General features: G+C 43.8%; 1 protein-coding gene across 3 annotated transcripts in view; it reads right to left on the reverse strand.

Annotated features, from left to right (window-relative positions):
* Positions 1-11,955, reverse strand: part of NCAPG2 (non-SMC condensin II complex subunit G2) — an 80,767-nt gene extending 68,812 nt beyond the window's left edge. For 2 of the 3 annotated variants that reach the window (XM_070729471.1, XM_070729469.1), the window contains exons 1-5: positions 11,751-11,912; positions 8,283-8,463; positions 7,371-7,475; positions 5,799-5,978; positions 2,277-2,391 (exon numbers count right to left, since the gene is read on the reverse strand). In XM_070729471.1, the coding sequence (XP_070585572.1) occupies positions 2,277-2,391; positions 5,799-5,978; positions 7,371-7,448 (373 nt within the window). In that variant the 5' untranslated portion in view covers positions 7,449-7,475; positions 8,283-8,463; positions 11,751-11,912. Of the gene's footprint in view, positions 1-2,276; positions 2,392-5,798; positions 5,979-7,370; positions 7,476-8,282; positions 8,464-11,750 lie in introns of all 3 variants that reach the window. The other variant, XM_070729470.1, reaches the window with a different exon arrangement.
* Positions 11,956-14,555: the final 2,600 nt, after the last annotated feature.

Raw genomic sequence — 14,555 nt, forward strand, 5'->3', positions numbered from 1 at the left:
CGGCTTCAGCTTCTCATTGCTCCGCGGGCGACCGCATTTGTATTTTTGGCTGGGGGGGAAGCAGGAGGCGCAGGATCGGGCTGGCGGCGGGCGCGGGGAGAGGCAGCAGGTCTGCATCCTGGGCGGGCGGCGGGCGAGGAGGCGCGACCGAGCGGACCCGGCTCAGGCTCCGGCTAGGACGGGGCGGGCAGCGGCTGGGCGCTGCGGGGAGAGTGCGTCCGACTCGGGGCTGGCGGCGCCCGACGCAGCGGGGAACATCAGCGTGGGAGGCAGGAGAGGACCAGGCAACCGGAGCAGCGTCGCCGCCGCTCCCGGCTTGGCTTCCCTCGCCGCCGCAGGCAATGCGCGCTGTGATCTTCCCGGCCGGCGAGGCTCAGTGACGGAAGGCAGCTGCCGGGCCGGGCTTGATCCGCTGAGGCTGGCTGAGCCGGAAGATCGCTCACGGCTTGGCTTCCCTCGCCAGCGCAGGCAACGCGCGCTGCGATCTTCCGGCTCAGCCAGCCTCTGCAGACGGGAAGATCTTTGGGGTGGGGGTGGGGCTGTCGGGACACCTCCCACCCCAGCACTTTGAATCCCGCCGGCCAAGAGCACTCGGGCAGAAGCTTCCCCCTCATCGCCCGTGTCTGGCAGAAGCTTCTGCCCGAGTGCTCTTGGCCGGTGGGATTCAAAGTGCTGGGGTGGGAGGTGTCCCGACAGCCCCACCCCCCACCCCAGTGCTTCGCCTCCCGCTGGGCAAGAGCGCTCGGGTGGCAGCCGCCGCTCCCCCGGCACAAAGCTAACCCCACCCCCTGGGCAGCCAGAAGGCTCCTTTGGGAAGGCGACCGCAGGGGGAGGAGGTGGAGAGACAGGATAACTTTGCGCCGCTTCGGAGCCCATTTCTGTCGGGACACCTCCCACCCCAGCACTTTGAATCCCGCCGGCCAAGAGCACTCGGGCAGAAGCTTCTGCCAGACACGGGCGATGAGGGGGAAGCTTCTGCCCGAGTGCTCTTGGCCGGCGGGATTCAAAGTGCTGGGGTGGGGGTGTCCCGACAGCCCCCCACCCCACCCCAGTGCTTCGCCTCCCGCTGGGCAAGAGCGCTCGGGTGGCAGCTTCTGCCAGACATGGGCAATGAGCGGGACGAGCGGCGCGGAAGCCGATGGCTGTGGCAGCTGCTGCAAGAGGCTTCCGCACCGCTCGTCCCGCTCATTGCCCGTGTCTGGCAGAAGCTTCTGCCCGAGTGCTCTTGGCTGGCGGGATTCAAAGTGCTGGGGTGGGGTGGGGCTGTCGGGACACCTCCCACCCCAGCACTTTGAATCCCGCCGGCCAAGAGCACTCAGGCAGAAGCTTCTGCCAGACACGGGCGATGAGCAGGACGTCACTTCATTTCTCCACGTCACTTCGCCGCTTCACCGCTCCTTGTGGCTGGGGGGGGGGGGAGTTAGGAAGGTCCTACTTCTCCCCCCCCCCAGCCAAAAACTCAAAGCCTATCTCCTGCCGCACGGCTGTTTTAAAAGGTGACAGCCGGGCGGCAGCGTTTTTTTGCGGGTTTTTTTTGTTGTTGCACGGATTAATTGAGTTTATATTGTTTCCTATGGGAAACAATGTTTCATCTTACGAACCTTTTGTCTTACGAACCTCCCCCCGGCACCAATTAAGTTCGTATCTTAAGGTACCACTGTATATAATATATAGTATACAGTATAATATAATATATAATTATAATTTATAATTATAATATAATTAACTCAGTTCTACCCAATAATATACACTATTGGGTAGAAATGAGTTAATTATATTAGTCCGGCCCTCTGAAACCATCCCAATTTTTCATGCGGCCCCCTGGCAAAGTAAATTGCCCACCCCGCCTTAAGGAATAGCATAGTCCATCATGCAAGATTAATGCAGTTCTGGTTAGATTGGTGTCCAACCAAATCTCCTTGATTCTGGAAAACTAACCTTAATGTTTTCTCAATCTGAAACTCATTCAATCAAAGGAACATTAAGCTTGGAAATAAGCCCCCTACTCAAAGATTCAAGTGATAAACACTTCAGCAGTTTCAGTATTTACATCAACATTTTAGATTATTACTTGCTATTATGAGAATCTTCAAAACAACAAGAGCTAAGCATTTATGAAGAATATACAATCATTCTAAATTGCACCACTGAAGCACAGCCTCAATAAATTAAAATAAATTTAAGGAAATATGCAATTCCATGGAGAAAAACCACAAGCATCAGTCCAGGACTACTGTCAGAGGCATAGATATAATCATCAGACCCACAATACTTACTATTTAATAGCACAGCACATTCTAAAAGATCTTTGATGTCAGTATTTTCCTCTATTGTAGGAATGGATGCAGTAACTACTGTTACTACAGCTTGAATCATGTCTTTAGTTTGCTTCTGAAAATTCAGAGATAATTAAAAAGACAGACAGACTATTTAACAGCATATTTTAAAAAAGAGAAACAGCTCAGAAAATATGTAGCAAATACTGTAATGTTTTGAAGAATTCTTGGCTTGATGCTATTTTGTGTTTAAAATATCTATAATTTGTGTTAAAAATACTGTCTCTATCTGTATTTATCTCTATAAATAAATATTTGATAAAATATACTCAGGTCCAGATTTAGGCATGTGGTTTTATACTTTCTCTGTTTTTATGGAGGTTTGTTTTTATGTGTATGTATGAGGTTGAATACTGCTTCAAAGCCCACTGGAGTTGGGTAGCTATAATAAATTTAAATAAATGAATATAAATATAAATTAAATACCTCTAGGAAGAAAATCAAGGGAATGCCTAATATAAATGGGCAATAATTAGCTAAAATCACTGTTCCGATCCGAAGTAAGTCAGTACAGTTATATTATTAAGGGGGGGGGTTTGGGCAATAACTAAAACTCAGAACATGGCCTATTTTTTTTAGCTTCTTTTATCCCACCTTAATTACTTTATAATGTGAAAATACATAATCCTCCTCCCTTCTCCTATTTTTCCCCACAATAATAACCCTATGAAGAGGGTTGGGCCAAGAAAGACTGATCTAAAGTCACCCAACCAAGTTTCACACATAAGGCGGGACCAGAATTGAGTCTGCTGGTTTCTAGGCTAGTACCTTCACCACTACATCAAACTAATCCTCTCTAAGCATGCTACTAACTGTCTGGTTTGGTGCTGCAACCCAACAGGATCGACACAGACTTCAGAGGATAATCAGAACTGCAGAAAAAACAATTGCTGCCAACCTGCCTTCCATCGAGGACCTGTATATTGCACGAGTCAAAAAGAGGGCGGGGAAAATATTTACTGACCCCTCACATCCTGGACACAAATTGTTTCAACTCCTACCCTCAAAACGTTACTACAGAGCACTGCACACCAAGACAACTAGACACAAGAACAGTTTTTTTCCGAACGCCATCACTCTACTAAACAAATAATTCCCTCAACACTGTCAGACTTTCTACTAAATCTGCACTTCTATTCTACTAGTTTTTCTCATCATTCCTTTCACCCATTTCCTCCCATGTTGACTGTATGACTGTAACTTGTTGCTTATATCCTAAGATTTTTATTAATATTGCTTCTTCATTGCTTATTAGACCCCTATGACAATCATTAAGTGTTGTACCACATGATTCTTGACAAATGTATATTTCATTTTATGTACGCTGAGAGCATATGCACCAAGACAAATTCCTTGTGTGTCCAATCACACTTGGCCAATAAAAATTCTATTCTATTCTCTTAAAAAGTACATGTGCACCCAAATCAATGTTCCCTCTAATTTTTTTCCGATGTGGGTGGAAAAGTATAATGTCTGAGCGGCACATTTTCATGACTGGGCGTGGATCGGTTAGAAACGAAAGGGGGGTCACGTGACCTCAGGACACACAGCAACGGTCATAAATATGAAACGGCAGCAAAGTTTTGATCCTGCGATCATCAGGCTGCTGCAAAGGTCCTAAGTGTGAAAAGGGGGCATAAGTCACTTTTTTCAGGGCCGTTGTGACTTTGAACGGTCAGTAAATGAACCATTGTAAGTAGAGGACAACCTGCCTTCCCCCCCTAGATGTTTTCTATGGAGGTTCAAAGTGGACTCCTGATCTGCTGATCTGCTTCTAAGAGTGCATTGGGCAGACAGATAATCCTCGACTTCTGTTCTGACCCCAATGGAGGCCAACGTTTCTACCTCCTGAGTAAGATGGTTATTAAGTGAGTTCTGCCTCACTTTACCACCTTTCTTGCCCCAGTCGTTAAGTGAATCCCTGCAGCTGCTTGTCAGAAGATCCCAAAAGATGTTCACATAACCCTGGGACACTGACACCATCATAACTACATTGGCAAGGGACCAAAGTTTGATCCAATTACCCCTTTATTTTTCTAACAAAGTCCTTCCTTTCTAGAAGGAAGAATAGAAAGAATAAAATGGAAAAGGGGACACAAAAATATAAAAAAGAAAAGGTTTCGGTTCAAAGTTCTGCTCAGATTAAAGAAATTGGAGTTTGAGAAGAGTTGTTTAAGCTTGGAGTATTGTTTTGTTTGCTCTTTTTAAAATTATTTTTTCTATTTATATGAATTTAGGAATTGCTGGTCTGTTTTAATAAACTTAGAAGTATTGATTATAATAAGATATGTAGTAGCTGATACTGATTTGGATTAATGGATAAATGGAATTGAATTTAGAATTGTTGGGGAGATTAATGATATTAATGATTTTTACTTGATTGAAAATAGAGAATATTTAGAATTGTATAATATTTAAAACGTATAAAGAAAGGAGGAAGCACTTTGGCATAATGGTTAATAAGTTAGAAATATAATTGGTGTACTTTTTGAAGGAAGATTAAGGAGGGAATTTAATTAAAGGAAAAGTATGTACATGGATGACAACATTAAAAAAAACTTTTGCAACTTTTTGATGATTGATATTAGTTACTAACAAAATACTCCATTTTGTTCATGGAAAATTAGATGGTACACTGTATTATTTGAATGTATGCTAAGAGAAAAATCTTTAAAAATTTACACACACACACCCCCAAAAAAGTCTTTCATTCCTCTGTCCCTACATTCATTTTATTCTTCCTTCCTTCCTTGTTCCCTCCATTTCTTTTTCCTTCCTTCCTTCCTTTTCCCTCCATTTCTCCTTCCTTCCTTCTCTCCCTTCTTCCTTCCTCTTTTTCTCTTTTTCTTGCTTTCTCTCTCTTTCTCTCCCCCCTTTCTCTCTATTTTTAATCACTCTTTCTCTCTCTTTCTCTCTTTCTCTCTCTTTTTCTCACTCTTTCTCTCTCCCTCTCTGTTACTCTTTCTCTCTCTTGCTTTCTCTCTCTCCCTCTATCTCTCCCCCTTTCTTTCTCTTTCTCTCTCGGCCCCTCCCCAGACAATCATCAGGCGGGCGCCGGCAGCACGTGGATCTGCGCCCCCCCCAGGATCATCGGGCCGGCGCTGGCAGCGAGTGGGGCATGGATCCGCACCCCCCAGGATCATTGGGCCGGCGCCAGCGAGTGGGGTGTGGATCCGGGCCCCACCCCGATCATCGGGCCTGCAGCGCGCAGGGCATGAATCCACGCCCCCCCCACTGGTGGGCTGGCAGGGGAATGGGGAGTGCGCGCGCGACATTCAAAACAAGAAAAACCTTCGCCAGCCTCCACACTTTCGTCACTCGCCCCCAACTCCAACACCCAGCTCCGTTGTACGTAGCCTTGAAAAAGGCTGCGCGGGGGGGTGTTTTTGGGCACGTGGCCACGCACCTTAGAGGGAATATTGACCCCAATAGCTAGTAGCTAGTATATTCAGGACAAATTACCTGTATTCCATTTTTTTCCGTTTCCATGCTATCATCATTCTTTCTTTGCCATTCTTCTATGGGATTATCTAGCAAAACTTTTATTACCAAGCCTTTTAATGTATTCCACAATGTTTTCGTTTGCTTTCTCGATAGTTCTTCAAGCACTTCATATAGATCAAAGCAATCAAACTCTTCATCCTAACAATACAGACCAAGAAACAGCACATTACTCAATAGATTATTTCATACAACACATCACTATCACTTCTGCCAAAAAGCAGTCTAGACACTTACTTCATTATCAGCTTTCTTTCCTAAAATTCTAAAATCAATTTGACCAATTTTGTTTGGTTGATTTTTTTTTTAATTGAATGTAAACCCACCAGCAACTTAAATCTAAATATATATTCACATCAAGAAATTGTCCTTTCCCCCACTTTTTATTGTACTTTGTTATAATGAACCTCAATAAAACATGGGGGGGGGGGAGAGAAATGATTCCTCAATGGCTATTTTATTACTAATAAATTATCTATTTGCCAAATCATTTATTTTTCAAATATGTTTTTATAGGGTGGTTTCTTTGGTCCGCAGATATAAGGGTAAGCTGAAAAAAAAGACTAGCTTAAATAGAAATAAGATTCAAGAGCAATGAATTACAAACTCACATAAAAGGAAGCAAGGTTATTCTGATCTTAAAACTCCAGAGAAGTTCGACAAAACAGATAAATGGGAAAGACTTTTCAATCTTACTCTAATGCAGTGTTTCTCAAATAGTGTGGCGGGCCCTCCTGGGGAGGCTCGGAGGGATGCCGGGGAGCATGTGACCCGGGGACCATGCCTTTTTTTGCCGCAAGGAGTAAGGGTTTTTAGCCCTGAACAATAGCACACAGCAGAGAATAGGAGACATGAAGAGAAACCATGGAAAAATATTTAACAGGGATGAAAAGAAAGGAGGAGAGAGATGAAGATAATGAAACAAACGTAAGTCTCCCAAAAGCTAAGATAATGAAATAGGATGAAGCATATGTAGCACTTGGCTTCACTGTGACTATGGTGGGAGATGAGGAAAGAACAGTATATTTACTGTGTCTAAAAATGTTGGCAGTGGACAGGATGAAGTCAAATAAATTAAGGCGTGACTTAAAGACATTACGCCCCAATCACGCTGCTAAGCCACTTGAGTTTTCTTAGCAAAAATGTGCTAAATATTGCAAACAATTGTCCCGGTGGAGAGTTGGGGAATACACAAAATGTTCACTCTTCCTGGGGGATGTAACAGAAAATAATTGAAAAACACTGGTCTAATGTAACATGTAGGAGGAGAAGTTCTGAAGGGAGAAGGAAAATGATGAAGGAAAGAGACAGAAAAGGCTTAAAAAAATGCCACCTGAGGTACCAGTAGGATATGGCCAAAATAGTCAAGATGTTGCCACAATTATGTGATCAAAACTCCACCTGTTGTACACCTACATACATACATACATACATACGTGTGTGCGTGCGTGCGTGTGTGCGTATGCAAAGAAGGTTGACTTTCTCCTCCCCTCCAATTCTAGACCCACAAACTGTTTGGCCATATTTACTTACGTGACGTTTGATGAAATGCAAAAAGTCTTCAAAGGAATCCTTATTTACAGAATTCAGGAAAGACTCACGTCTTGACATTGTATACTATTTGTAGTTCACAGATATCTGGGGGGGGGGGGGGCAAACAATAACACAATTAAATGAATTGCAATTCAGCCAAATTTCCAATTTCATAGGACAAAAAGTTTGTTACCAGATCAAGATTTCAGTTCTAAGTTTGTGGAAATACACCTCAAAATGAATATAAAATAATTTTGGAGTGTTACATTTTGTAAACAACCAGTTTGTGGAAATACACCTCAAAATGAATATCAAATAATTTTGGAGTGTTACATTTTGTAAACAACCAGCTGTAAACAACCAGTTTGTGGAAATACACCTCAAAATGAATATAAAATAATTTTGGAGTGTTACATTTTGTAAACAACCAGCTCGTCAGCCTTCAGAAAAATGGATTTAATTTCCAGAATTCCTAACAATTCCTAGGAATTTTACGCAATCTCAAAGTCTATTTATGTCATTAACCTGGGAATCCCTAGGAATTGGTGAGGTGCCAACAAATCTGTTACTGTTGCCCTCTCCTTCTTTTTAATCATAACACTTATTTTTTAATTTAATGTTTTATTGTCTCAGAGCCGCATTTTGAAATGGGCGGTTGTATAAATGTGATGAATTGAGTCCTTTGTTCTCTATGAGCTTGTTTCTTGCAGTCCTTTCATTAGTCAACCAAATATAATCCTCATCATCATCATTACCATAATCAATGTTGGAATATGGAATTCATATATCAGGAAGAAGCCAAGGTTAAGAAAGGTTCTACCAAAAGATAAAAATAAACTCATAGTATTGGCTCCACCCAAGGCAGCCACTAGTTTTCAAAAATAAAAAAAACCAACGATATCTAGAAATTACCATAAGCTGAGCAAAGAATGAAGCAGCTTCTTGGAATTTGTAAATTTTGAAGATAATGGGATCTGGGGGTCTATATAGACAGAATAATCTGCCAAGGACAGGTATAGCTGATCCAGTTGATCACTATCTGACAGAAACCTCTTCCTGATGTGATTGGACACAGTCAGCCTATAGAAAAACTCTAAGGAGAAGAAATAATGAAAGATGATCAAGTACCTAGTAGTCCAAAGGCAGCAAAAACTTTATTTTGGTAAAGAGCAGTCTAGAACAAAACAATTAATGAATTGCTTAAAAGCAAAGGTCAATCAAATATAAAAAATAAGATAAAAGAATAATAATGCATTGTAGAGTGTTTACTTTTCAGAAAAAATATACATTCCCCAGTCCTGCTTTTTTTTTAAAAAAAAAAACATATTTATTCTCTAAATTCCTTCCACGATAAGGAATTAAACTTCATTTCTCATTTATTGTATTTTGATACCAACCCTTTACATCAAACCTGGGCAAGGTTGGAAGGAAGGAAAGAAGGATGTATGGAAGGAAGGAAGGAAGGAAGGAAGGAAGGAAGGAAGGAAGGAAGGAAGGAAGGAAGGAAGGAAGGAAGGAAGGAAGCAGAAATTCTTTTTCCATGCCCTTTTGCAAAAGTCTAATAATCCTCATTTTTTAAATTGTTCATTGGTTTCATTGGCCTTTCCAATAAATTTAAAGCAAACCCCTACCCCACCTCTCAGGGGGGGGGGGGGAAAGGGAGGAGGAGGAGAAAGAAGAGGAATCCAAAGCTACTTTCAGGAAAAGCCTCCACTATGTTTTCTCAACTGACAATGTAGGTCAATTGAAGAGAGGCAGCTGAAAGGAATATTTTGAAAGAGAAGTAAAGAACTGCCCAAAAGCAGAAATAAAAGGCAGAGAAAATCAGAGAGACAGAAGCTTCTCTCCATCTAGAGAATGAAGGAAGGAAAGGAAAGAAGGAAGGAGAAATGGAGAGAACAAGGAAAGAAGGGGTGGGCAACTAATTTTTAATTATAATATAAATATAATATATAATAATATATAATATAATATAATATATAATTATAATTAATAATTATAATATAATTAACTCAGTTCTACCCAATAATATACAGTATTGGGTAAAACTGAGTTAATTATATTAACCCAGCCCTTTAAAACCATCCCAATTTCTTATGCAGCCCCATGGCAAAATTAATTGCCCACCCCTGCTTTACATCATAATCTGAAAATGAATGTAAAAGTTATATACAGTGATCCCCCGATTATCGCGAGGGTTCCGTTCCAGGACCCCTCGCGATGATCGGTTTTTCGCGAAGTAGCGGTGCGGAAGTAAAAACACCATCTGCGCATGCGCAGATGGTGTTTTTACTTCCGCCGCAGCAGCGAGGAGCCGAAGATTGGGGTTTCCCCGCCGCCCACGCAAACTCCTCCCTGCTGCCGCGCCCGCCGCTTGTCCGCCCGCCGCTTGTCCACCGCCTGTCTGCCCGCGCGCCCGCCCTTCGCCCGCCCACGCCGTTCGCTCGCGCCGCTTCCCAGCTGAGTCCTGAAGCGAACTTCCGCGTTTGGCTTCAGGACTCAGCTGGGAAGCGGCGCTGGGGTTTCCCCGCCGCCCACGCAAACTCCTCGCTGATGCCGCGCCCGCCGCTTGTCCGCCTGCCGCTTGTCCGCCGCCTGTCTGCCTGCGCGCCCGCCCTTCGCCCGCCCACGCCGTTCGCTCGCGCCGCTTCCCAGCTGAGTCCTGAAGCGAACTTCCGCGTTTGGCTTCAGGACTCAGCTGGGAAGCGGCGCTGGGGTTTCCCCGCCGCCCACGCAAACTCCTCGCTGATGCCCGCCGCTCGCCCTCCCGCCAGCAAGAGGGGGAAGACCCAGGGAAGCCGCCCAGCAGCTGATCTGCCCGGCGCCATCTACGCATGCGTGGCCATAGAAAAAAGGGCGCGCATGCGCAGATGGTGTTTTTACTTCCGGGTTGAAAAATCGCGATATAGCGTTTCGCAATGATCGAGATCGCGAAACTCGGGGGACCACTGTACCAGCAAAGCAAAATACTGTAAAAACAGTATGGTAGAAATATATTTATAATCCAACCATAAAAATTTAAAAGCCACAAAAATCCATAATCTGTTAAAAGTTTTGGGGGGGGATTCAATGTCTGGGAGAATTACCCCAAAGGCTTTCTTTTGCAGCAAATATATTCATTGTAGAGTAGAGTAGAGTAGAGTAGAACAGAACAGAATTTTATTGGCCAGATGTGATTAGATATAGTGGTACCTCTACTTATGAACTTAATTCGTTCCGTGACCAGGTTAAGGTAAGTAGAAAAGTTTGTAAGAAGAAGCAATTTTTCCCATAGCAATCAATGTTAAAGCAAATTTGTGTGTGACTGGGGTAACCACAGGGAGGGTGGAGGCCTTGTTTCCTCCCAGGAGATTCCTAGAGAGGCCCCATGGAGGATTCTCCCTGCCTTTTCTGGTTACAGTTTCAGAGGCTCGGGTTTGCAAGTGGAAAATGGTTCTTGAGAAGAGGCAAAAAAATCTTGAACACCTGGTTATTATCTAGAAAAGTTCATAAGCAGAGGCGTTTGTAGGTGGAGGTACCACTGTACAAGGAATTTGTCTTGGTGCATATGCTCCCAGTGTGTGTGTGAAAAATCATAAGATACAACAAATAATGACAACAAATAATGGCTGCAAATAAGCATTCAAATCATATTACAAACCAGTCAATATAAATTGTAAGGATACAAGCAACAAAGCAGTCATATAGCCATTTCTGAGAGGAGATGGCTTATGGGAACAATGAGAAGCTTAATAGTAGTGCAGACTTAGTAAATGGTTTGAGTGTTGAGAGAAATATTTGTTTAGCAGAGTAATGGCCTTTGGGGAAAAGGCAAGGAGAAGCCTCCATGGGGCCTCTCTAGGAATTTCCTGGTAGGAAACAGAGCTGGAAAAGGCAGGGAAAAGCCTCTGTGTGGCCTCTCTAGGAATCTCCTGGGAGGAAACAGGGACTCCACCCTCCCTGTGGTTTCCCCACGCATTATTTGCTCTTACATTGATTCCTATGGGGGGAAATTTCTTCTCCTTACAAACTTTTCTACTTAAGAACCTGGTCATGGGACCATTTAAGTTCGTAAGTAGACGTACCATTGTATTATAAAAACTGATGCTTGGATAGTAAGTTCACTAAGCATTGTCTCATGCTGTTTCTACAAACCATTCAAAGAAGGCATTCTGGTCATTATCTCTTTAGAACTGATTTTTATGTTCAGTCTACTAAGAGTCCAATGGGAAAGTTTCAGTGAAGAACATGGTTCATGAAACTCTTCTCCCCCCTCTCCTCATGGATTATGTCAATACCTATCAGGACTGCCCGTGTAAGTAAACACAAGGCCACTCACCCGCTTTCCAGATACATGTTGTTGCTTCTTGCCGCCTAGAAACTTGAACGCCTTTTACTTACCAACCTCTCGAATACAGGCTCCCCGCGACGTGGAGATGCTCCCTCCGGCGGTCCGTTCAAACGATACGCTATCTTCCACGGGCAGAGGTTGTCTGGCTCAATTTTCCGCCTCTTCGTTATTTACAGCCGTCTCTTCCATTTGGCGCTTCCGCGGCCAGATTCAAATTCTCCCGCGGCCGACGCGGCTAAATAACTCTCCCTGAGCATTGCGCGCAAAGGAAGAGGAGGAGGCGGAGGCTTGAGCGCCTGCGCATTTGGGTATTTGATTGCTTAGTAGGTTTGCCTATCTGCCTGCCTGCCTGCCTTGTTTTTGCTGGGCGCTGTTGCGAGATGGAGGTTTGTTGCCTTAAACTTGCCTTCCCCCGATCGGGCCCCTCCGGATGGGATTTAATACTACTCCTATGATCCCCATGCCATGCGTAACTGGAATGCAAGCCAAAAATGTACAACCATACCTTTTCGTATTGCGCGGCAGGGGAGGAAACCTGCACTATTAATTTGGGTCGAATTATGCAATGTATCATCGCTTTGCTCAACGTTGGCCACTGTAAAACGGGTGGACTTTAATTCCCAGAATTCTTCAGTTATGTTCCTCAGACTGTATTTCTGTTTTTTTGTTTGTTTTTAATGGATCTCAATACGACTTTAGTAACCCAGTAGTTAATGCATGGAACTCACTACCTGACTCTCTAGTATCCTGTTGCTAATGTTCTGTCCAAAAAACGCAACAGAATACCCTACCCAATTAGACTTACAATCCTAGAAAGTTTAGAACTACATATGTGTGTTGCCTTAAACAGGACCTAAGCATAGCCCATAAAATCATCTGCTACAAGGTCCTTTCTGTCAATGACTACTTCAGCTCCAACCACAACAACACACGAATACACAACAGGTACAAACTTAAAGTAAACTGCTTCAAACTCGACTGCAGGAAATACTAGTTTAATGCACAGAATTCACTACCTGACTCTGTAGTATCATCACCTAACCCCTAAAACAGGGGTCCCCAAACTTTTTACACAGGGGGCCAGTTCACTGTCCCTCAGACTGTTGGAGAGCTGGACTATAAAACTCCCCTGCGGTTTTCTGGGAGAGGAGGAGGAGGCGAAGTGGGGAAAGTCCCCAACTCCTTCGTGAGTTTTTTCTTTCTCTCTCTCTCTCTCTTCCTTCCTCTCCTTTTTTTCCTCTCTGTCTCACTCTCTTTCTCCCTTTCTTTCTCTCTCTCTCTCTCTTTTTATCTCTCCCTCTTCCCTTCTCTCTCCCTCTTTCTTTCTCTTTCTCCCTCTTTCTCTCTCTTTCTCTCTTTTGCTTTCTTTGTCCCTCTCTTTTGCTTTCTCTCTCTCTCTTCCTTCCTCTCCTTTTTTCCTTTCTGTCTCACTCTCTTTCTCTCTCTCTCCCTCCCTTTCTTTCTCTCACACACTCTTTTTCTATCTCTCCCTCTTCCTTTCTCTCTTTCACTCACTCTTTCTATATCTCCCTCTTCCTTTCTCCCTCTCTATCTCTCCCTCTTTCTCTCTCTTTCTTTCTCTTGCTTGCTTTCTCTCTCACTCTCTCTGTTTTCTTTCTCTCTCTCTCTCTTGCTATCTCTTTTGCTATCTCTCTCCCTTCTCTTGCTCTCTTTCTTTTTCTCACTTTCTCCCTCTTTCTATCTCACTCTCTGTCTGTTGCTCTCTCTTTCTCTCTCTTGCCACGCTGGGGGGTTGGGTACAGCCGCGTGGCCACACACATTAGAAGGAACATTGCCTCCACCTCCTCCTCCTCGCGGCTGCCAGACGCTCAGCAGCAGACCGCATTGACGGGAGATTCGGGAGCTTATTATATCTGTGTAAAATCTCATGCCGCAGGACAGATAAATGGCCTTAGTGGGCCACATGCGTCCCGCAGGCCGTACTTTGGGGAGTGCTGCCCTAAAACTATCCACTGTTGACCTCTCCCGATTCCTAAGAGGTCAGTAAGGACCGTGCATAAGTCTACCAGAGTGTCCTAATGTTTTTCTCTTACTAGTATCATGTATATAAACATTGTTATATCTTTGTATAATATCAATAGGTACCTAATAAATACTGTCCATAGTGATTCTGGTCAATAAAGACAACAACAGGGATTGTTAAATCACTTTGTAAATCAGGCCAGATTCCCAGTTTTTGCTTATTTTATACTGGCAAATAATGGGTGGCAGGCAATATGACAAAAGTCTTATCAAAACAAAGTTTGATGTATGAAAAACAGACGCCTCTGTTACCATCTTCTTATATAGAAACCTCCCAAACAATCTGAATTGTACCATATTTGAGGTCTTCCTCAAATAACCCATTTGTAAATCAGTGGATAGTTGAAAATGAATTATAGATTAGATTAGATTAGATTTATTGGATTTATATGCCGCCCCTTTCCGTAGACTCGGGGCGGCTCACAACAATGGTAAACAATACATAGTAACAAATCTAATATTAGCAATCTAAATTACAGTTTTAAGTTAAAAAATCCAAAAGAACCCCAATATATAAAAAACAAACACACAATCGAATCATACACAACAACTACATGGGCAAGGGGGAGATGTTTCAGTTCCCCCATGCCTGACGGCAGAGACGGGTTTTAAGGAGTTTCCGAAAGGCAAGGAGGGTGGGGGCAATCCTAATCTCTGGGGGGAGCTGGTTCCAGAGGGTCGGAGCCACCACAGAGAAGGCTCTTCCCCTGGGTCCCGTCAGACGACATTGTTTAGTCGACAGGACCCGGAGAAGGCCAACTCTGTGGGACCTAACCGGTCGCTGGGATTCGTGCGGCAGAAGGCGGTCCCGG

This window comes from Erythrolamprus reginae, chromosome Z (assembly GCF_031021105.1).
Source record: "Erythrolamprus reginae isolate rEryReg1 chromosome Z, rEryReg1.hap1, whole genome shotgun sequence".
Taxonomy (NCBI): domain Eukaryota; kingdom Metazoa; phylum Chordata; class Lepidosauria; order Squamata; family Dipsadidae; genus Erythrolamprus; species Erythrolamprus reginae.